This window comes from Taudactylus pleione, unplaced genomic scaffold (genome assembly GCF_031769625.1).
Source record: "Taudactylus pleione unplaced genomic scaffold, aTauple2 ptg000070l, whole genome shotgun sequence".
In the NCBI taxonomy this organism is placed as follows: domain Eukaryota; kingdom Metazoa; phylum Chordata; class Amphibia; order Anura; family Myobatrachidae; genus Taudactylus; species Taudactylus pleione.
The window spans coordinates 10,817,372-10,842,054 of NW_028284472.1; the positions used below are offsets into that span (position 1 = coordinate 10,817,372).

The window sequence follows — 24,683 nt, forward strand, 5'->3', positions numbered from 1 at the left end:
CCCTGCTGACGGGAAATGCGAGACCCTAGTTGATGTCGGGAGCATTCAATTAGGGGTCATTTTTAAGCACTCCCAATTAACTGACAGTTTATTGCCTGTGTCTCTTTCCCACCAGTTCAGGACAAGGGATGTTAAAGCCCTTATAGATTCCGGTGCTGCGGGAAATTTTATTTCCAAATCTTTAATCCAGTCCCTTGGTATTTCGGTGGTACCTTTACCTGACAAATTACTGCTCTCCGGTGTAGATGGTAAAACCGTGCTAGGTGAATCCATATCCTTGAAATCCCAGCCCGTGACCCTCAGGGTTGGTTGCCTGTACCAAGAGACCATTGAATTCCTCATACTTCCTAACTCTGCTTACGAACTGGTTCTGGGTTTACCGTGGTTAAGGAAGCATAGTCCTACTTTTGATTGGTCCAATATGCAAATTGTATCATGGGGACCAAACTGTTTCCATCGGTGCCTAACCCAAGTACTTCCTGTACGTACCCACTCTGTGCACCCCAGTACAGGTGCAAAGTTACCCCCGACCGACAAGCCAAACGATCCTTCTGTCTCCAGTCTACCACAAGCATATCAAGATTTTGCCGATGTCTTCTGCGAGCAGGCTGCTGATCAACTCCCTCCTCATCGGTCGTGGGATTGTGGAATAGAACTTTTCCCGGGGAAGATTCCCCCTCGGGGCCGAACCTATCCTTTGTCAGTTCCAGAGACAGCCGCCATGGCAACTTACATTAAGGAAAATCTAGCCAAAGGGTTCATACAGCCTTCCTCCTCCCCTGCAGGGGCAGGGTTCTTTTTTGTGAGCAAGAAGGATGGAGGCCTCCGGCCCTGTATAGACTACCGTGGCCTCAACCAAATTACTGTAAAAAATCAGTATCCATTACCTTTAATTCCTGAGCTTTTCGACAAGGTTCATGGAGCTAAATTGTTCTCTAAACTAGATCTTCGAGGGGCATACAATTTGATACGAATCAAAGCTGGGGATGAGTGTAAGACCGCCTTCAATACCAGAGATGGTCATTTCGAATATCTGGGAATGCCTTTTGGACTCTGCAATGCGCCGGGTATATTCCAAGGCTATGTAAATGAAATCTTTCGGGACATTCTCTACAGCTTTGTCATTGTCTATTTAGATGATATTCTAATCTCTTCTAAGGATCTCAAAACTCATCGCCAACATGTTCGAGAAGTACTAGTTCGCCTTCGAAAACACCACCTTTATGGAAAGTTATCCAAGTGTCTCTTTGAACAAACCACAGTTCCTTTCCTAGGACATATAATTTCTGGGGAAACCATTCAGATGGATCCAGAGAAACTGAAAGCGATCTCTGAATGGCCATTACCAAAATCTTTAAAAGCTACCCAACATTTTTGGGGATTTTCAAACTATTATAGGCGGTTCATACCGAATTTTTCCTCTCTGGTGTCTCCCATTACTAGTCTCACACGGAAGGGCGCTAACCCAGCCCAGTGGCCGGACTCAGCCATACAGGCCTTCCAGAGATTGAAAGAGGCATTCTCTACTGCCCCTATCCTTTGCCAACCCCAACTTGATAAACCATTTTTTGTGGAAGTGGATGCCTCTTGGTGGGTGTAGGGGCGGTATTATCCCAAATTTCCAGTGACGGAAAGAAACATCCATGTGGATACTCCTCTCGTAAATTTTCCTCTGCAGAGAAAAACTATGCGATTGGAGATCAAGAACTCCTAGCTATGCGTCTGGCGTTAATGGAGTGGCGTCATCTTTTGGAGGGGGCCAAGTTTCCAGTTACCATTATTACTGACCATAAAAACTTAATTTACCTTCAGACGGCTCATCGCTTAAACACCAGGCAAGCCCGCTGGTCCTTGTTTTTCTCAAGGTTTAACATTAAGCTTCAATTTTGCCCCGGTAATTTGAACAAAAAAGCGGATGCTCTCTCCCGGTCTTTTCTACTCGACACACAGGAAGAAGATCATCTGAGATCTCGCCCAATCCTGGATCCTATGGTCTTCGCTTCAACTCAAATATTGACTCCGCCTCCGGAGAAAATTTTTGTGACTCCCGAATTACGGAAAAAGTTGTTAATCTGGGCTCATAGCTCTCTATTTGCTGGGCATTCTGGTATTTTCAAAACATACAAGTTTCTTCAGCGTTCTTATTGGTGGCCCTCGATGAGAAAATATGTTCAAGAATTTATTTTGTCATGTGTAAAATGCTCACAGCATAAAGTTTCTCGCAAAAAAAGTGCAGGTCTTCTACGCCCGTTACCCGTTCCTACTATTCCTTGGACCCATATATCCATGGATTTTATCTCTGAGCTTCCACGCTCCAAAGGACATAACACCATATGGGTAGTGGTGGATCGTTTTTCAAAAATGGCGCATTTTATACCATTAGTAGGTCTGCCATCTGCTCCCCATTTGGCAAAAATTTTTGTTAAAGAGATTTTTAGATTACATGGTCTTCCAAGAGAGATTGTTTCTGACCGTGGAGTCCAATTCATAGGCAAGTTTTGGAGAGCCTTATGCAGCGCTTGTGGAACCAAATTCAAATTTTCATCAGCTTACCACCCACAAACTAACGGGCAAACCGAGAGGGTTAATCAGGAACTGGAGACCTTTATAAGACTTTTTGTGTCCTCTTCACAGGATGATTGGGTGGACTTACTACCTTGGGCCGAGTTTTCACATAACTTCAAGTACCACACTTCCTCCAATTCCACACCTTTTTATACTGTTTTTGGTAAACATCCCCGGATTCCAGATTTCCAACATTTACCTTCGGTGGAGGTCCCTGCAGTTACTGATGTTGTAGAATCTTTTTCAACCATTTGGAAGAAGATCCATGCCTCGTTGAAACAATCATCCAAGAATTATAAAAGGTTCGCTGACAGACGACGGGTCGCGGTTCCTCTGCTGAGAGTTGGAGATAAAGTCTGGGTATCTACTAGGAACATCCGACTGAAAGTTCCCAGTATGAAGCTGGCCCCACGCTTCATTGGTCCGTACCGCATTCACAAAGTGATCAACCCTGTTGCGTATAAATTGGAACTCCCACCTCAATTGAAGATATCTAGTACCTTTCATATTTCTCTATTGTGACCGTTGGTGTTAAATCGGTTCCAAACCACCTCTCCTAAATTACCTCAAGTACAAATTTCTCAAGGTACAGAATTCGAAGTTGGGAAGATTCTGGATTCTCGGTTTAGATCCAACATTCTCCAATACCTCATTGATTGGAAGGGTTATGGTCCTGAGGAGAGGGCCTGGATCAGAGCCACAGATGTTCATGCTCCAAAATTAATTCGAGCCTTCCAATTCAAATTCCCTGGCAAGCCTGGTGGGTGTCCGGTGTCCACCCTGAAAGGGGGGGGTACTGTCAGAGTTCAGCCGGGGATCGGCCATCCCTTACCGTCCCACCGGCTTCCTCTGACTTCCCGGGCAGTCGGGCGGCTGGTGCGGCAACGTGGGAGGAGCTGAGCATTCACCCTGTAGCTGTGGTGTCAGGCGACCCGGTGAGTGGGGATCGCAGTTTCCGTCATGGTCGCCGCCATGACACTTTCCCTATGTCAGTATTTCCTTCCCTGAGTGGCCCAGCTGGTCAGCTGACGCTGTGGGCCTATCAGCAGGCTTCCAGGAGTACATATCGGCTCCTGTGCTCCAGGTAGTTGCCTGAACAATCATTGTCGCCGCTAGTGTAACTAGAGGAGTCTCGTTCCAGGTTCCCGTGCTTCCAGTGTGTTTCTTCCAGAAACTTCTATGCCATCTCTCCACAGTGTCTTTACTATCAACAGCCTGTGTGCAAGTTTAACCTCCATCTCTCCACAGTGCCTTTACTATCAACAGCCTGTGTGAAAGCTAACCTCCATCTCTCCACAGTGCCTTTACTAAGCAACAGCCTGTGTGCAAGTTAACCCTCCATCTCACCACAGTGCTTTACCATCACAGCCTGTGTGCAAGTTACCCTTCATCTCATCACAGTGCTTTTACCATCACAGCCTGTGTGCAAGTTACCCTTCATCTCACTGCAGTGCTTTTACCATCTCAGCCTGTTTGCAAGTTAACCCTTCATCTAACCTCAGTGCTTTTACCACCACAGCCTGTGTTCAAGTTAACCCTTCATCTCATCGCAGAGCTTTTACCATCACAGCCTGTTTGCAAGTTAACCCTTCGTCTCATTGCACCCTAGTGCATGATCTCCGGCCGGCAATCCGGTATATACTTCGTGGGATATCCAGCTGTTACCTCAGCCTACCAATAAATCTCCACACCTCTCTAGCCGGCCCCTCAAGTGCCTTTCTCCAGCCAGGAGTTCTATCCCACTCCCCACGTGCCTATTCCAGGCATTACCCTTGGGCCATGGGTGTTTTGATTCTCTTTTCCCTGCAGTCCTTGGTCACCAAGTCAAAGGACCGTGACCTGCTTACAGGGAGCCGCACAAGCCCATATCCCGCTTGGAGGGGTCACTGGTGAACACCTCCTTGTGAGTTAGACTCCGCACCATTGACTAGGTCTAGCCAACGACCAAGACTTGTGGATGCGGAGATCATACGTCCAGGCCCCTCGCCTTCGCCTCCTCCCACAGCCTCAGACCTCGGCTTTCAAAAACCCGCCGCCCAGCGTGACACAAAGTAATCGGGAACCGGTTGGTCACTGATCCCAGATTCCATGGCTGAGCATTGGGGAGTCATATGTTCTCTCATTGTTCTTTCTGTTTTTCCCACATAGAATACATTGCATGGGCGTACAATGATCTAAATCAAAAGGCATTTAAGCAAGATAATGAATAGTTAATTGTAAACAGGCACTGATGCTTGTGGTGCACAAATTCAGTCCCAGTCAGCATGGATTTGCATGTAAGGCATCTAACAGTCCTTATTCTTGGTAACTGGAGTTAAAGAAAGGAACATACATGGGTGTCTCTTAGAGCATGGACATTAAGTTAGTAACCACCTGGAAGCTCATTAGAAGTGGTGATTCATGAAGAGCTGGAAAAGATTAATCTACATCCAGGATTAACCACATAGATTTATGTATTCGTAAATTGTGAGGATTTATTTGTGAATTTGGTGGCAAAGGGGAATCGCATAGCCGTGTCCCTGGTTCTGATTCCTTTAGATAGAAGTTCTTTGTAGGATAAAGAATGTACTTTCTCCTTAGTTGATTTGATCAATGATGGCCAATATCCTCTGGCTAGAAATCTGTCACCCATCTTACGGATGTCATTATAAGCTTGAACAGGGTCTGAAATAATGCATTTGATTTTCAGAAATTGAGATCTAGGTAGTGAATGTTTTTGAGGCTCATGGGATGGAAACTTGACTTGGCTGTTCACATCCATTTCTTTTATAAAAAGACCAATACTAAATCCAGGTCATTGTACAGCAAATGTACATCTAGGAAATTAATGGCTTTTTGGATGTAGTTTAAAGGTAATTTAATGAACCCCTTGTTGAAATTAGTGGCATTCACCATCTTGATGAGTAAATCAACTAGTCCAGATCGGAAAATTATCGATATAGTGTTTGTACATGATGTGTTCATTGTAACTCAGACAGGATGGACCTACTGCCGCATCTAATGGCTTACTGTGATCGCTGGTCCTGTCTATGCTGGAACTATGACACACAATACACTTTGTATGACGCATATTAAAGCTGTTAAAGTGCTAATTATACCCTTTTCATGGACTGGCCACACTCACTCTAAAATCAGGCATTTGGAAAACCCCCTCTAGAAATCCTGCGTTTGCCACTGAGTACAAGTGCCTAGGCTCAAGTGCAGGAAAAGGGAGGTGAATGTGGGTACTACAGAACTTTGGTGGCATTCTGTCTACTAGTTAGAGCTCCATCCAGCTCTGGATATGAAAACTATCATTATGGTGAGGTAGCTTCAGTGTAATATCAAGTTTCCAAGCCCTGCCTACTTTATACTTCGTTCCAGTCATTTCTACATATTTATTTGTCTATAACTTCAGATAGTAAATATAACTGCGGTTAGTGGAAAGCCTTCCATCAGACAATGACTACGCTCAGGGGCAGCAATTAGTGTCAGTGATTGATGCTGTGTAAATTGCTGGAGCTCCTGGCTCACCATATTGTAATCTGCCAAGTGTTACTACTCATACCTCCAGTTAACCTGTACCTGACACTTTCTGTGTGTTTCAAACACGCCTACAAATTGCAAGTACACAATTCTACAAACACTCTGTAGTTGGACAACTGAACTTATTCTTTACAATTCAAAAAGCAATGTCATGTCTTGCAACTTTTCCCTGTCGCCCTCATTAATACCGTCAATATCAATGTGTAGGAAACAAAACATTTAAATAAAGTTTTATATATAGTGTGTGTATATTTGTGTGTATATATATACATACACAAAGGGATGGCAGCACTTTGTGCGTGTAATAAAAAGACGACTTTTACTGCACATACTGTATGCTCACGTATATCAAGATAGCAGATAATTAGCCTCACGATCGCTCTCCGGTGCCTCCGGTGAGCACCCAGCCTTGGATCACGCTGGTTCCAGAGCAGTTCACTGCGGCAGAGACACTTCCTAGATCTCCGGCTAACTGGAACCCAGCAATTGACGTCAACGCGTCTGTGTCCTCCAAACCGATTAGCACAGACAAAAGTAAGTGTTTTTAAAGAAAAAGGCTCCAAAAATAATAAATTATTGACATCATAATGAAGTCAAGTAGATAAATAATCAGCATTCAAATTGGAGACAGAGAAAAAGAGGGAGAGAAAGAAAAACAAAAACAAAGTGAAAACATAGTTTCAACAAAAAGAAACCAGGTGCATAAACATGTAATGACTGGTCTGATTGAGGTCCTGATTCAGAGATGTACATTAATCTGATGATTAATGTACTGTACATCTTCAATGTTGAGGGGTCTGTGCTGGCAGAAAGGGTCCTGCGATCTCGCTTGCAGATGCCCCCCAATCCGCAGCATGATTGAAATGCCATGGCATTATCCGGGGGGACGAGGGCAGGGTCTGTGTCTGTGGATGCAGAGTTCTGGCCTCTTAAGTGACCAGTACTCTATCACACTACAAACACAGACAAATGTATATTAGGGCGCTGGTCTACCTGGTGACAATAACTACTAATCACATTTCAGCTTTCTAAAGGGTATTTCAAAAGAGTATTAAGGTGCCCACACACATACCGACTTTTCATCCAATTTGGCCGATTTCGATGAATCTTGACAACAGATCATGTAAAAAATGGCCAAATCGTGAGTTTCTACACTTGATCACGATGCCGATGCGCGTCCCCGCTCGTCGTACATCGCATCTTCAGATCTGCTGTGCTGTAGGGCAGATTAGCCAATCTGGGATACAATGCACTGGCTGCACGATAGATCTTAAGTCAGATTGGACATTTTTAACTCCAAATCGTGACCACGACTGCCTGGGGAGAGTTCAGGGAGAGTTCAGGGGAAATCGTGTACATTGGCTGATTGGGAGCAAGTCGGTATGTGTGTGGGCACCTTTACTCCCTTTCAATTGATACCAACTCATTTCATGAAACTTCACAAAAGAAATCGCTATTTAATTAGTAGGAAAAAATATTAAATTTATTAAAAATGATAGATAAATAATAATACTTCACACATAAAAACAATGATATACATTCACAGAATTTAGTAACTGGATTCAATTCATATATTATCCGAAAATAGAGAACTTTCAATGCATACAATTAAGACCTCTCCTCAAATTGATATACAGGTTGAGTCTCCCATATCCAAATATTCCGAAATACGGAATATTCTGAAATACGGAATTATTTTGGCATGACTGAGATAATGAAACCTTTGATTTTTGATGGTTAAATGTACACAAACTTTGTCTAAGGTACAAATTATAAAAATTATTGTATAAAATTACCTGTGTATAAGGTGTATATGAAACATAAATTAATTTCATGTATGTACACAAACTTAGCTTGACCCACAAAATTATTGAAAATATTGTATAAACTTACCTGCAGGCTGTGTGTATAAGGTGTATATAACACATAAAAGCATTCTGTGTGTATATTGGGGTCCCATTCCCAAGATATTTCATTATGGTATGCAAATATTCCAAAATACGGAATATTCCGTATCCAAAATACCCCTGGTCCCAAGTATTTTGGATATGGGAGACTCAACCTGTATCAGTAAGCTTTGTTCCAAAAATAGTATTTTTTATTTACATATATCTGCATTGTAAAGCTGGAGGCGGGGCCGCGATGACGCAATCATACTGGCATTCCCCCTCTCCGCCCACTTAAGCCGCCCCCACACCCCTTGCTGCACAGACCTGCATCCACCTGTCAGCTCTCTCCCGGAGGGGTCTGCCAGAATGTCGGTAAGTATGGTCCACATGGGCCTGGAACTGAAATTCATTAAGGGCCTATTGTGTGCCACTACAGGGGGTGTGACTAGTGATGTGGGAGTGTGACCAGTGCTGTGTGGGTGTGGTCAGCACAGGGTGTCTGGTTTGTGCCATGGGGTGTGGCTAGTTCAATGGGGGGTATTGCTAGCGCCTACCTTCAACTACTTTAATTTATAGGGGCGGAGCAATTAGCCGCTGTGTTTACCACGCAGGTAAAGCTCCTTGGCTCTGAAATAGCGGGGTCCACATCAGCCACCAATTGTGACTGTGTGTATGTATATGTGTATATATATATATATATATATATATATTATACACACACACATACTGTATATACATATATAGACAAATATACATAGATACACATGCATATATATTCACATACTGTACATATATAGACAAATATACATACACACACATATTTACATATATAGACAAGTATACACACACACACAAATATACATCTATACACAAATATACATACACACACGCATATACATACAGTATATAGACAAATATACATCTATACACAAATATACATACACACACGCATATACATACAGTATATAGACAAATATACATCTATAGACAAATATACACACACACGCATATACATATATAGACAAATATATACATAAACATGTATGTGTGTGTATATATATATATATATATATATATTAAACAATTACATAGCCCCAGGTAAAGATCTCACTCGCACAGAGCAGCACCGTACATTATACTGACCTGGTGGGATACATGCAGCTGCTCTGTATCCATGTATTCCTCTGCTCTGTATTTCCATTCTGTCCTTGTCCTACTGCAGCTCCACGTTTTTCATATATGTCCACTCCAGTCTCCCAGCTCATTTGCTGATGGAGGACTGTGGGGGGTAAATGGTCGGACCTTCAGCATCCCGCAGGTGGACGGAGCTTTGGTATCCCGTGGGTAAGCTGATCTTTATTGTCCATGGGCGGCTGGCCGGGGGCTTAATAGGCCGGGGTCTGGAGTAGTGAAGTTCCAACAGCCCCCATTGTTAATCCAGCCGGGACTGATGGCAGTGTACTCCCCTCGCTCACGGCCCACTAAGCACCGCCCCCTCACAGAAAGAGGCATGGCTAAAACACAGAATTACCCAATTCCCGGTAGCCTAGTCCAAGCCTGTACAAAGTCACTAAGCAACCATGGGCTAATGTTATCCTTTTCCCAACTTGTTAGTTGAATATTTTGGGGTCTATTTACTAAGCAGTGTTAGGAGACAGAGTGAAAAGTGATAAGAAAGTGATAAGGTGCCAGCCAGTCAGCTCCCAACTGTCATCTCACAGGCTGTGTTTGAAAAATGACAGTTGGGAGCTGATTGGCTGGCACCTTACCGCACCATACCGTAGATGACGTATGATGCGAATGGCAAAGGGGCATCTTTACAAAATAGCGAGCGCATTTTTCAAACACAGCCTGTGAGATGACAGTTGGGAGCTGATTGGCTGGCACCTTATCACTTTCTTATCACTTTTCACTCTGTCGCCTATCACTGCTTAGTAAATAGACCCCATTGTTATTTTGTAAACTCTGCACTCAATCATACAGATACCGTGCAATCTCTGGTAGGTTTCTTATGGTAACTGCACAAGAACATTGGGCCTGATTCAGAGCCGGATGCTATTTGCGGACGCTCGTTCTTAAAAAGGGGCCGGCTATTTAAATTGAGCGCTCGCTCTTTGCAATGCGTTGACGCCTCTATGTCTGAGCGAGCGTCCGAAAAATGCGCTCGCTACTTTGTAAAGATGCCCCTTTGCCGTTCGCATCATACGTCATCTTCAGTATTTATTAGATTAATCGGGAACATCGAAAGGCGTATGAACTGCTCGCAGTGCTTGTGGTAGGATTTACTTCACGCAATCACTGCGAGCAGTTCAGGCTAAAAGACAACCAAGTGACGTGGTCGATGACGCTGCTTTGCTAATTATGCACTCCCATAAAACGCCCTTTTGACCGTTTGGCACGCCTGCGTTCGAATCACCACTCCCCGTTTTCAAGCACCTTCCCGTTACCACCCACAAACGCCTCATTCTGTCACTCAAATTAACAGCCCCTCGCTGTTTTATGAGCGCATGATTTCCGACCGCCATGACTGGTTTGTGCATGTGCATTACAACCCATAAGCATGCGCAGTTGTGCGAACATCGCTCAGAGCGAACGAGCGGCCGCTTACGAGCGGCTCTGAATCAGGCCCGCAGTCCAGACTCCCAGTGAACAAGTTAATCACTTATACCTCCTGCTGCTGTGGTATCCCACAACTTCAAGGTATCGATGCGTTGGTTTACCAGTGCTGCTCAGAACGCTACAGTCATATTGAACTACCAGGCTCATCTAGGGCACATGCACAGCCTGAAGTGACAGTTACAGAGAGGACAGTTAGTGACTGTAAAGGTGCATACACACTAGACGATATGCTCCCTGAGCGATATCGTCTAGTGTGTCCCTGGCAGGCTGTGCTCAATGTCGTTCATGACATTGAGCACAGCCGCTGAACAATATCATTAGCGATATCGTTCAGCGCCGGGCTCTCTCACCCATTCCCTGACATGCAGCAACCTGACGAGGTCGTCAGGTTGGCCTGCATGTCAGCCCGATGAACGAGGATGACGAACAACCCGCGGGAACGCGCGTCGTCGTCATCGTTCATCTTTTTTGTGTTAAAAATGGACGATAAAGTGGACGACTGAACGATAACGATATCGTTATCGTTCAGTCGTCCACTTTAATCGCCCAGTGTGTACGCACCATTACAGTAGAGGCAGAGCTGGACAAAGAGGTGCTGGGTGATCTGCACATCAAGGTGAGAGGGAGAAAGACAGCTCCAGGACTTGGCAGTGGAATTACACACAGCCACTGAGAGTAAGAAAAAAAAGAGATCAGTGAACTAATGGTGCGTACACACTAGACGATATGCCCCCGGAGCAATATCGTCTAGTGTGTCCCCGGCAGGCTGTGCTCAATGTCGTTCATGACATTGAGCACAGCCGCTGAACGATATCATTAACGATATCGTTCAGCGCCGGGCTCTCTCCCCCATTCCCCAACATGCAGCAACCTGACGACGTCGTCAGGTTGGGCTGCATGTTAACCCGATGAACGATAATGATGAACGACCCGCGGGAACGCGCGTCGTCGTTATCGTTCATCGTTTAGGAGTAAAAGATGGACGATAAAGTGGACGACTGAACGATAACGATATCGTTATCGTTCAGTCGTCCACTTTAATCGCCCAGTGTGTACGCACCATAAGAAAGGAGTTTGAGGAAATAGCATAAAGCTAAATCAAATCAGACTGCAAGTAACCCTGCATCCAGAGTCACACTCACTGCAGGGAGCCAGCAGTTGTTATCATACCTGACATTACCCAAGTACAGCCAGAAGGCCATATTCAATTAGCGGTGATATTATCGTATCGGCGATAATTTATCGCCGATTTTTCATATAAAAATGGAGAAAACTTTTCTCCATTTTAAAAAAGGGTTAAAATGTGCAAAATCCCTATTTTTGTGTAAAAATGTGGGGATCTCTTACAGAACCCTTTGATGCTTTAGGGAATTTTTTTTTCGTAAATTGCGTACTTTGGCGAAAAACGACAGTTGCAATTTCGGACAAATTTTTTTTTTTTTCGTGAAAAATGCATTTAATGTATTGGGGCTAGTATTTCGTAGAGACATAAAGATGCGCCAAGTGTTTTAAACATTGCACGTGGCTGACGCAGGCATTTTTTTTAGCGGTTTTAATAAACCACCTGTGCCAGCCACGTGCGATGTTTAAAACACTTGGTACATCCTTATGACCCTCCAAAATACCAGACCCAAAATGTTAAACGCATTTTTCACAGAAAAAAAAAAAATTTTGACCGAAATTTCAGTGACCGTTTTTCACCAAAGTGCGCAACTTACACATTTGTTTTCACTAAAGTATCATTAGGGGGGCTGTCCAAAGGGTTCTGTATGAAATCCCCACATTTTTAAACAAAAATAGGGATTTTGCTAATTTTTTCCGCCTAGGTTGGAGAAAAGTTTTCTCCATTTTTTCTCCATATCCTGTTTCTTTTCGCCAGACACCATGTATTTATTGACATCTTTTCGCTTTCTTTATCGTCATATGTATCATGTATTTTCGCCAAAAATGGAAAAGTGATAAACCTCCTGAATTGTGATAATTTTCGTATTTTAGTATTCGAATTAGATAATGGAAAACAACTGCATAAATTATTTTTTTCATGTTCCGATAAAAAAATGAACAACTGCGCATGCTCTGTTTCAGTTTTGGACATGCGCAGTGAATGGTAGGTGGCGTTCTGCATGAGTGATGAGCGGAATTCTACACATATATATATATATATACATACACACTTGATATATATATATATATATATATATATATATATAATAAATAAAAACAGAAAGCTCAGCACTCACCATTGTTAAATCGCTCACAATAATATATAAATAAATAATGGGGTTTTGGTTCATGGATTGATCAATGCATTTAAGCCTGTAGCCCTCATCACTGGACCCCATTTCTCTGCAGGTCCTACACTATCTGTCACACTGATGGAAACCTGGTAGCTGCTATCACAGAGCTCAAACTAAAAAAATGTTACCTGGTTTAAAGCTCACCTGCCAGCTAATGGCTTTTAAAGGCACGGCAATCACCAAACATAGCTTCTATCACACTACCAAAAAGGCAGCTGGTTATTATAAATGAGCTTGCAAAGGGGTGCATGAGAAAGCTATGATCACAAAAGGTTACCTAAAAATTAACCAAATATACAAAGTCAGAAATCCACTGCACTCGCCACTCCCAGATTTGGGGTGCAGACCTGCACTCGCCATTCCTAGGCATGGGGTGCAAGTGGCTTGTGACCACATTGCTTAAATAAATAAAAACAGAAAGCTCAGCACTCACCATTGTTAAATTACTCACAATAATATATAAATAAATAAATAAATAAATAAATAAATAATGGGGTTTTGGTTCATGATTGATCAATGCATTTAAGCCTGCTGCCCTCATCACGGGACCCCAGCAAAATGTACATCCAGGAAAGTAATGGCTTTTTGGATGTAGTTTAAAAGTAATTTAATGAAACCCTGGTTGAAATTAGTGCCATTCACCATCTTGATGAGTAAATCATCTAGTCCAGATCGGAAAAATATTATCGATATACTGTTTGTACATGATGAGTTCATTGTAACTGGTGTTCATGATATTTTTAGACTCCTAATAATGCCTGGAGAAATTTGCATATGACCGTGTGACGGTTGACCCCATTGCACTTCCTTCAAACACAGTCCTGTTGGAGTTCCAAAGGAAAGTCAATGTTGGGTCCATTGTAAGAGCTGTTGTTGGTTAGTAGGCTTCTCACTGAAGAGATACCCAAATTATGAGGGATACATTAAGGAGGCTTTCTAGAATTTGGAAAATGATTCCTGAACTGACGATATGTCTTTTTTATGATGTTTCAACAATACAGCACATAAAAATCTAAAACAAAACAATAATACATACTGTAGTGTAATTTGTTAAACAACTTTTTTTTTTTTAAAACCTGTTTTTATTGAGTATATCATACATTTTACAAAGGACAATAATAGACAAAATGTCTCCATTAGACAACTCTGGACTCATATAAACAACCAAAGAACAATTTAATAAAAATAAATTGACAATTAGTAACAAAACAAATAAAAAGCAAGGAAATTAGGGATGGGGGTAACTCAGTTCTCCAAGGGAGCCAGCCTCAGGCCCATATAGACGACAGTTAGCAACAACACCTGAATAGGCTCATCCTCCAACAACATTCTGGTTTCATACAAATCCGTGTGTTGAAAACCTGCAGCTGAGTTGAGGATGGTAAAGTATCTACATAGCTTTCCCATAATTCAAAGAAATTGTGCACCCTAACCTCCTTATAGAGGGATGCCTCCAGCCAATCCATTTTAAAAAGGAAAAATAATTTGTCATGAAACAGAGACAGGCTAGGAGGGTTGGGATGAATCCAGTGCTGGAATATGGCTTAGCAGGAGCAGAGATAATGAGTTGGAGTTTCTTACTACCTTTAGTGTATTTAGCTCCCAGGGGTGTTACTCCAAGTATATACGCTAGTGCCGCTAGTAGTGTTCCCACTATGCAGTGCCCCCAGTAGTGCCCCTTATACAGTGCCCACAGTAGTGGTCCCCTCAAAGCAGTGCCCCCAGTAGTTCCCCTTATACAGTGCCCCCAGTAGTTCCCCTTATACAGTGCTCCCAGTAGTGGTCACCCCCTATGCAGTGCCCCTTAAACTGTGCCCCCAGTAGTAGTCCCTTCTATGCAGTGTCCCCAGCAGTTCCCCTTATATATTGCCTCCAGTAGTAGTCCAGTGCCCTCAGTAGTAGTCCCCTATATGCAGTGCCCCCAGTAGTGCCCCTTATATAAAAACACACAAAAATAAAACCACTTACCTGAATCCCCGCTCCTGCCACACCCGTCGCTGTCCTCTCCTCCATCCTCGGGGCCCACTCTGCACTATGGGAGAGACGTCATGATGTCTCTCCCATCACTCACTGTGGGAGCCGGAAGGCGGAGCGTATGAGTGAGCTCCAGCCCGGCTCCTGCAGTGGCCTAGCAGCCAATGAGAGTCTGTCTGACTCTCATTGGCTGCCAAAACAAACACACACAAGTGTACTACCCGGCGCTGATGGCAGTGTTTTCATTGTGTAGCGCGGACGCACTACACTGACTTCAAATAGGTGCCCCGGACTGTGGCCGGCGGTACACCTCCCACACCACCAATACGATGACGCCCAGGCCATGTACCCTGCTCGACCCCCCCCCCCCCATGTTACGCCACTTCAGATTATAAATGAGGTTTTCTTGCCTTTATTGACTTTTTGTTGGTTGCACTGGTGGCCACATGTGGTTGGTTTGGTCCTCTTGTACCAAATTTTGCCGGATCGTTGTGCCAAAAAATGTACTGTGGATTCAGAGTGATGAGCGGGTCACTAAAGTCAGTCTCACAGAGTGATGATGCACTATTGAATAGGCACTTTAGCTCAGTTGTCCTTTTTTATTGGAAGGTAACTTTCTACATTGGTAATGTCTGTTGTTTGGTTAACGAATGTTGCTTGTGCCAGTAAGCCAACAATATACAGAGTGCTCAGAGTATTCCAGTGATGTGCGGTCAGGTGAGGCAGGTAAGAAGAGTCTTTCCTGTCATACTTAGGTGTACTCCAAAAGTTTTGACTATAAAATTTATAAGAAAAAAATTAAAGAAAATATTATAAATATCTTCTTTGTATTATTCTAATATTTTTTATAATCAAAACTCTGGATTAAAAAGTCTATGGCAGGTGAGGCACTGCCTCCCCTGTCTACCTTTACCACACATCCCTGATCAAAACTCACCATATTTCCAGCACTATATACTGCTGCACCTTTATATAATGCCGACATGAACCCACAGGTTCATATATGTATCTGGAAATCTAGCTCTGATACTAGCCAGAGCCTCCCTAGCCATTTATCTCACCGCATGTCACTGGAGTAATCTTGTTTAGCCTTTTATAGGCATGGATCAGCTTTACTTTTTGTTAACTCTTGTACCAATACAGCATTGTTCATTTTACAATTCCATCATAGGCGTCTTTACAATGGGTGCAAAGTGTGCTGTGCACACGGGCCCCTGGATCCAGGGGGGCCCACGCCACACACCCTGCACCCATAGGTTATTATACTTACCTCTCCGCCAATCCCGATGTGCTGCTCTGCAGTGCTGGACCGGCGCTGCAGAGCAGCAAACACTCACTGGGAAAAGGGCGGCGGCCATTTTCCCAGTGATCTACGTATGTGCAGAAAAGATGTCCCTGGGAAAGTAGGCGTTGGTGCCATCTTCCCGGAGACCCGTGCATCCGCAGTAGATTCTGTCAAGAAGCCAGAATCTACAGCGCTCAGTGCCACTGAGCCACTGACAGAGCGGAGGGAGCCTAAACGGAGGCTGCACACGGGCCCCCTCCTCTCTTAAAAACACAGCTGAATTCCATGCTCTTGACAATTGCTTAAAACCATACAGCAATTTTTGTAATTTGCAAATAAGGTGTTCTTTGGCCTTTTTGACATAACGTTCTTTCTGTGCCATGGACAATTCTACTTCTATTTCACCACTAAGAAAAGCAGTTTTGATGCCATAATGTCTCTGTTGCATATTTCCTAAGGCAGCTATGGTGATCAAGGTTCTGAAAGTACGGTACTCATTTTAGCAACTGGTGCAAAAGTGGCACCATAATTTCCACCATATTTTATAAGAGTAGCCCTTTGCCACTGATCTTACTTTATATATGTAAACCTTAACTTCAGAGTCACATTTGGTCTTCCAAACCCATTTACATGTTTTCCTGGAGGTAACTCTGTAAGATCCCATGTCTAGAGCTACTTGAGAGGTTATATCTCTTCACCCGCAGCTTTAATCTACTTTTCCTTTCATGTGTGGGCAGTTTCTGCATCTCTTTCCATGGTTCTGGCTCAGGTTGCGATGTTGCCCAAGCAATATAAGATAACTGCTTTGGTGGTATACTCTTATTCCACCTAGATCTCCTGCCCAAAGGCAAAGGTGATCTTGCCTTTTAAGCAAGAATTTGATCATCCAGTCACTTAAATTTCATATTTCTCTTCTGAACTTTCATGATGTGATTAATACAGGTTACGTCAATAAAAACACTTCTTATCGTTCGTGCAATTGTTTATATTGTTCATTTTCACTTACAAATCTTAATAAAAACAGAATATATAAAAAATTGTTATTTGTCATATGACCTGTAGTTCCTGATTCAATACACCATCATTGGGACTACGGGCCTTATTCAGAGATGGACGCAATGCCAAATTTTATGCAGTTTGTGCGATTGTTAGACATTGCACATGGATGTAAGCCGTACCACACACCACGTACACGCAGCAACTGATTTGCAAATATGCTCACCCTGAGGATTCACTCGCAAAGTGAGTGACAGGTAGTCAGTGTTTGGGGGAGGTAATGGGGTGTGGTTAAAAAATGCAGGTGTGTCGGACCATGTAAACAGTTTTCTGGGTGTCTATAAATTAACCAATGCGTCCTTGCTCGCAGCAGGAGAGCCCTCTGCATATCTGGAGACCCGCTATGTCTGCGCTTACTGAGAAGACTGATGGCAGCCTGACCTGCGTTTGATGTTTACAATGGTTACAATGTTTCGGTTTTGTGCGTGAGCAGCACAAAACTGAATGTGAACGGATGTGAGACACTTTCAGTGGGTGTCTCTAAGCAAAGAATGGCGAGTGGCTCATTAGCATATTTTCACAATTGCGATCTGTGAGAGATCGCAGCTGCTACGGCATTTGCGTCCATGTCTGAATCACGCCCAGTCTTTGTAATGAAAGCACATTCAGCATTAGAAGTATCATACTTATTTGCACTTTCTATCTTGCAATTGATTTCATCCACAAGTTTCCCTTTAACATACTCTAATGTCAGTTCATCTTCTGGTCTGGTATCAAATGCTGTTACAAGTGTCTGGGAGGCCACTAAGTAGCAGGGCTGCTATATTGAAGTCTTTTATTTCTTATCCTATGCAGCACAGATGTTCTACCATCTCTAAGGTACTTTTTATGTAATCCTGCATGTGCTGGCCTTTATACAGCTTAAACTACTGTAGCTCTCTCATGCACTCTCTGCAACACATCCTACATTTCTCTTGCAGTGTCACATTTACATATATGCACAATCTGATCATCATCTACACTGAGAGATATTGTACTCTGGGCTTACTCAGTCTTTTCCTCTGTGACTAGGTCAGGCTCAGCTTCTCATATACATTTTCCACATTCCTACTCTTATGAGCAGTATTTTAACTTTTTGCATATCTGATAGTTCTGGTTAGTAAGTCATCAAAAAAGGAAGCATTTTCTTCAATAACAGAGTCTGGATGAAAAACACACGCCTACTTTTTGTTTAAATCTAACTTTATTAGCAGCTGAACACTGATCACATCTGCATGTATAATAAACACAGTTGAGAACAGTGTTTGCAATATCAAAATGACACATGTATAACAATATATTAGCATTATGCACGATGACAACCAATGAAGCAATGTTATCAATTAAAGATGTGCGGTTCACTTTTGGCTTGGATATTCCCGCCAAGTTCGGATCTCCGAAAGAGGCAAAACGTCCATGAAAGATGACATTTTGTCCATGAAAGGTGATGTTTTGTCTCGTTCTCATTGTGGGAAGATCCAAGACTGAACCCCACATCTCTATTAAAAACATAGATGTGTCCAGAATAGAGATGTTGGATTAGATGATAGGGAAAGAACTCTGTATTGGGAACTCTTGAGAAACTAAAATTAAATCTTAACTTTTATTACTGTATTAGTAGAAGGACCTAGAATATGCCAGGTCACCTCAGTCTGCCCTCCCTCTGCCAGGTCTGCTCCCTCTGCTGTGCACCCCCCAGCTCTGCCCCACTGCTCTGTCTTTCTCTGCTACTCTGTTCCACCATGTTCCCCTTCTCTATCACCTACATTTTGTCCAGCCCCTCATCCACTTTGTTGGTCCCCTCCAACCCTCACTACATCCCGCCCCCATACTGCACCATTACTGGTGGCATGGCAAGTCCTCCTCTTCTCGGGCGGCAGTTCTGTTTCAAGCAATTTTCTATAAGGCAAATATTCACTGGTGGGATAAAATAATGGTACAGTACATTACTGTACATTACATGTCCACAGGGAGGTAGTTACTGGAGGAGCAACAATTGATGAAGGAAAGTTTAAGAAAAATGCCCATGAAAATTGAATAAGGCTGAATGGGAGGTTTCTCCATTAGCAATATAAACTCCTATCGGTGCGGATTCTGAGTTGCACGCTGCTGCGACCATGTAAGCCTCTTGCGTATAGTCACGTCCGCAAATTTACACAAATGCCAGTATTAGCTCTTCTTCTGGTATACAGCCATGCATCTACAGTAAGTGTGCAAGGACTGGGATGCCAACTTTATATGCAACAACCCTATTTGGTGCATTTTTGGATGCAACCATCAGACGCACCATTGAAACCTGAACCATTGAAACCTGCACCAGAATCTCCATCAGAGTAAGGCCGCTAATGTGACCAATTAAGCAACTGAGTCCACAATCAGTTATGCAATATGACCAAGACACTCCCATAGCATGACCATAAGGCAGTGCATCTACGTGCATCTGGATAGCCACCTACCAGTCACTGCCCTGGAATGGCCAATACATTTCCGTGTGTCTCAATTGCTAGTGCAACTCTGTGTGCACACACTGTGGGATGCATGTGCTCTTAGCTACTTATATGAAGTGCAGGTGAAAAACATTGATCATTTGCAACAATATAGGCACTTCTTCCGAATAGTGCCTGCCATGTGGTATGTTGCAGGCAATGATGAATTTGGGTGATGCAGTAGATGCAGGTAGGGTTGGGATTAGTAGCTGCAGGTAGGGTTATTGGCGTATGTATAATAGGTGAAGGATGAGCCGTGCCACACAGCACACTCCGCAGCCATGTTTAATACTTTCCTCTCCAGAGTTCCGCACTGGTGCAGCAGTATCTTCGGGAAAATGGCCACAGTAGAGGTGTCTCCGGGGCCATGGCATGGGTGCCATGTTACTGGAGACCTGCACATGCACAGTGGACTATATTACAATGCCAGAGTCTACTGCATCACAGAGAGAAGGGAGCCCACACAGAACAGTCACTACACGGGCCCCTTCCTCTCTATACCGTCCTTCGGTAGGGTATCTATGTAGCTTGCCCAAAGGGAGAAGAGACTTCTTGCTCCATGTTTCCAACCACTCCATTCTAGTATTCCATTCTTATCTTCAATAAGTAGTTTTTTTTAGAAACAATGGCAGTTGTGGATGTCCCATAGTGTTCCAATGCTGTCAAATATTCTTTATAAATGATGTTATGATAAAACAGCATAGAAAAGTCATAAAAAATGGAAATGATCCTCTAATGTCAAAGTCCTAATGAATAAAACTCAAGTTGTGATGATGTCACATACATGGTGAAAAAATTACCGTAATCAGTTGCGGCTCCAGAGGTGAGGCTGCAGTACAGTCCAAAATTCAAACAGGGGAGCCGCACCAACTGCCAGTCAGTCCCAGCCTATGTTTGGCAGCGTTTGAAATGGCAGTTGGTGTGGTCCCCCAACTTGAAATTTGGACTGCGCTGCGGTCCCACCTCTGGAGCCACCACTGTCCATAATAATATAATAATACCATTAATGAGCATTTTAGAAAGAGCATTCTTTTCATGATGATGGCAGTTAAATGCCTGTGAGTGATCCCTCTTCGCATTAGTATGCCCAATTGGTAGAACAGCCACACGTGTGTCCAGATTATATGCAGTAAGGAGTCACATGACTACAGTATGCCTCAGAATAACGCACTCACTTTTGCTTGTTATTCATTTGCAGCTCGCTGAAAAGTACGGTCCGGTGTTCAGCATAGAAATAGGGAGCCAGAAGATGGTCGTCCTGTGCGGCTATGAGACAGTGAGAGACGCTCTGGTGAACCACGCGGATGAGTTTTCCGGAAGGCCCAGCGTGCCAGTTGTTGACATTATATCAAAGGGCTATGGTAACAGTCATTAAGCTAATGAAATGTTTTATTTCACAAGTTGCAAAAATAAAAAATAAAAAAAGGACTAAACGTAACACATTTCTATATGTATTGCATCTGATAAAAAGTGTAAGCAAGAAAACAATTTCAATTATGCAGCTGCTTTCAAATCATACCTCCCAACAGTCCCTATTTTCTGGGGACTATCCTGCACCAACCAAAATTCATATATCCTATTCAAGTCCCTAAAATAATAGTGACGCACGTGTTCAAATCTATGGCTTGCCACTACTGAACTTTTACACAACATTCAGAAAGTTCCAGTTTGTAGTGTACTGAATCCCACCAAAATACCTTTACTGTAAAATCGAATGGGCGGAAATGTACAGGTTGAAAATTTGCAGCAACTTATAAGTCAGTGCAAATTGCATTGAAATGGACGCTGAGCTTCTTTATAAAATGAAAGCGCACTCCCCCAAATCAAAACCAGCACTAGCGCTGACAGCCTAGGCTGGTAGGTGAAAAACTGGGCGCACAAAAAAGTGAACAAACAACGTTACATTTGTTTGGATGCTTTTTCTGGCATGTTTCTAGCAAATTACAAACTCACTGGCTAACACATTTGGAGACTTGTAGTGTTAACATTAGAAATAAAAAATTGATAGCAACTTGCGTCCAGGAGTGTTTTATTCTGGTGTATTTATGGCGACTTTGAGGCCATTTGCAATCTATTGAATCCAGGGATTTGCAAATTGCCGTAATTTTGCCATTTTTTTGTTGTTTTTTTAATTTGACACTATTACATCACAGTCCAATGAGTTTGATTTGAGTCCAGTAAAATAAAAGGTTATATTGGAAAAAGGTCAGTACTGGAAAAGATCAATTTTTCCTGGCAGTAGCATTTGCAGGACAAGCTGAAGCAGGAGACATTGGGCCTGATTCAGACCCACTCGCGAGCGGCTGTCCGCTCGCAAGTGGGTCGATGGTGTGCACTGCGCATGCGCACGACGGAGGGAGCTCCGTCGTGCGCATGCGTGAGATGCGACGAGCGAAGGACTTTCCTTCACTCGTTGTGTCTGATCAAAGGGGGCGTGCTGTCGATGTTGATTGACAGCATGCCCCCTTTGGTGGGCGTGCCTACCGTCAGAAGCCGGCCCCACTGACATCATTAGTGATGTCAGTGGGAGTGATTTTGGCTCTGATAGAGCCAAAATCACTCCGGGCCTTGCGGTTGAGAAACTCAACCGCAGGCTTCGGCTCGCAGTGGCGATGGTCGCGATGGTCAAGACCATCGCGACCATCAACCTGCACGCTCGTATATGCTGTGGGTGGTGACCCACAGCTATATGAGCGTCCAGGAGGACGCTCCATAATTATGGAGGTGGGCCCTGATTCAGAGCGAGCGCTCTGGTCAGAGCGTCCGGCTCTGAATCAGGGCCATTGTCATGTCATGTGCCACTGGAGTTGACAACTTGCTCTCAAGGCACTCTTTGCTTCTCTTAAGATCTGTGTCAACTTAAACCTGGAATCAAGCATGGTTGCCAATATGTACTACCTTTTTTTGCTCCGCTGCAGTTGTACATCCAGGGCCGGATTAACATGGGCGGGGTGACAGGGGCAGTTGTCCCGGGGCCCCCACACATAAGGGCCCCACAAAACCACTAGGGGTTAAAGTGGTCAGGACAGTTGTGGGGGCGGGGCTTAAGGTAAGTATTGTGGGGGGGGGGGTTTTCATGTAAGCGGCTTCACTACAGGGGGCACTACTACAAGAGGCACTACTAATGGGGACACTGCCTAAAGGGCACCACTCCTGGAGGCACTACTACTGGGGGCATTGCAAAAGGGGCACTACCACTACTGGGGGCATTGTGTAAAAGGTGCACTGCTATGTGGTGTAATGTCAATCAGGGGCAGCATGTGCGGTGTAATGTGGAAAAGATTGCGCAACTGGTGAGTAGTATTTCACCATTGCCTATATGTGTGGGGTTTTTTGTCCTGTGGTTAAATATTGTGTGTTTTTGTTCGTGTGTGTGTCTGTGTTTTTTTTTTCATGTGGAGCCCATGAGCCCCATTCACAATGAGACATAACCCCTTTAGCACTCACTAAGGGGGTTATGTCCTCCTTTCAGTATTTAACAAACATCGCTGAGCTTAGCTTATCGCTGTTTGTCAATGTACCGCTTACGACTGATACAGTCCCCATTGCGCATACCTCAACTTCGTCCATTTTAATAGGGGCTCCCACATGTTTGTTGCCCAGGGGCCCCCACAAACCTTAATCCGGCCCTGTGTACATCCATATCCTACCTGTTCCCTAGGCACTGGAGATTGCGTTTTTGTATATGCCAAAATCTACTGAACCAATTGCAAGATGTTGCAAATCTTTTGGTCTTGGCAGAGCAAATAAAGAACTTGATTACAAGTCCAACATACTAAGTGGAATCGCTGAGTTTCATCTCCTCTTTCAGCTTTTGTAGCTGCTTTTCCAGTAGTTTAATTATGGGTATGACATGACTCAGGCTAGCAGTGTCTGAACTCACTTCATTTGTTGCAATTTGAAATGTTTTTAGTAGCTTGCAAAAAAAACGAGTATTCGCCAGTGTGCTGCAGTAACGTAGGACTGGGACTGTTGGAGGGGCCCCCTGTGCAGCCGCAAACAAGATACTTTGTTTTGTGAGGGAGTCTGACCACACCTTCGCAGGTTGGCCATGTCTCCTCCCTGTGCCTGGGCCAGGCAAAGCTGTCGGCAGCCCTGAATGCTTGTACAATGTTAGTTCCATTATTGGAAATGACAAATCCTGGGGAGTGTCTAAGAGTGATAAGGCATTATACTATCATTTCCATAAATGTTTCCAACAGATTGACATATGCTTCTTAGTGGAGCCAGTGATACAGAGAGTATCCTGTCTATGAATGAGGCGGCATTGTGTGTTAGATACTGCTGCTGCTGAAGGCAATACACCCACCCAGGGCTTTCATCATTATGTAATATGTAGTTTGACCAGGGCCGCCTGTCCACATATCTGTAGTTGAGTGGATAGTGGGTGCAATGGCATTTTCTAGACAAAGAACAGATTTTTCATGTATACATTCATGTCACAGTCTGGGCTGCAGTTGGGAGGGGGGGCTAAGGGGGCACGTGACCCGGGTGCTGGACTTGAGAGGGTGCTGAAGAAATGCTGCCGGGAGGCTAGGTTGCTGCTCTTGTGGGTTTGGAGCCGCATCCCGGCCTTCAGAGGAACAGAGACACCGTCCATCTAATGTGGTGCCAGTCACAAGCCAATCAGTGCGTTTGCGGACCAGCAGCCAATCATCAGAGGCTGCCGGTCCGTGAACTCCGATTGGTTCACGAGTGGCACCACATTACAATGACAGCAGTACTGACAGTTCCCCAGTGTGTGGCAGCCCCGTCCCTCGTCTCTCCGAGCTCACCCACCGCACAGCCCTGGCAGGTAAGAGAAGGGAGATGGGGCCTTACTGTGGCTTAATGTAAAAGGGGCCTTACTGTGGCATAATATGTAAGGGGCCTTACTGTGGCATAATGTGTAAGGGGCACTACTGTGGCATAATGTGTAAGGAGCCTTACTGTGGCATAATGTGTAAGGAGCCTTACTGTGGCATAATGTAAATGGGGCCTTACTGTGGCATAATGTGTAAGGGGCCTT

General features: G+C 43.9%; 1 protein-coding gene across 1 annotated transcript in view; it reads left to right on the top strand.

Annotated features, from left to right (window-relative positions):
- The window catches only part of MMUT (methylmalonyl-CoA mutase), a 290,597-nt gene that overhangs the window by 32,890 nt on the left and 233,024 nt on the right, over window positions 1-24,683 (top strand). Inside the window, exon 3 of the mRNA XM_088467254.1 lies at window positions 20,874-21,036. Coding sequence (XP_088323380.1) covers window positions 20,874-21,036 — 163 coding nt within the window. The remainder of the gene's footprint in view (window positions 1-20,873; window positions 21,037-24,683) is intronic.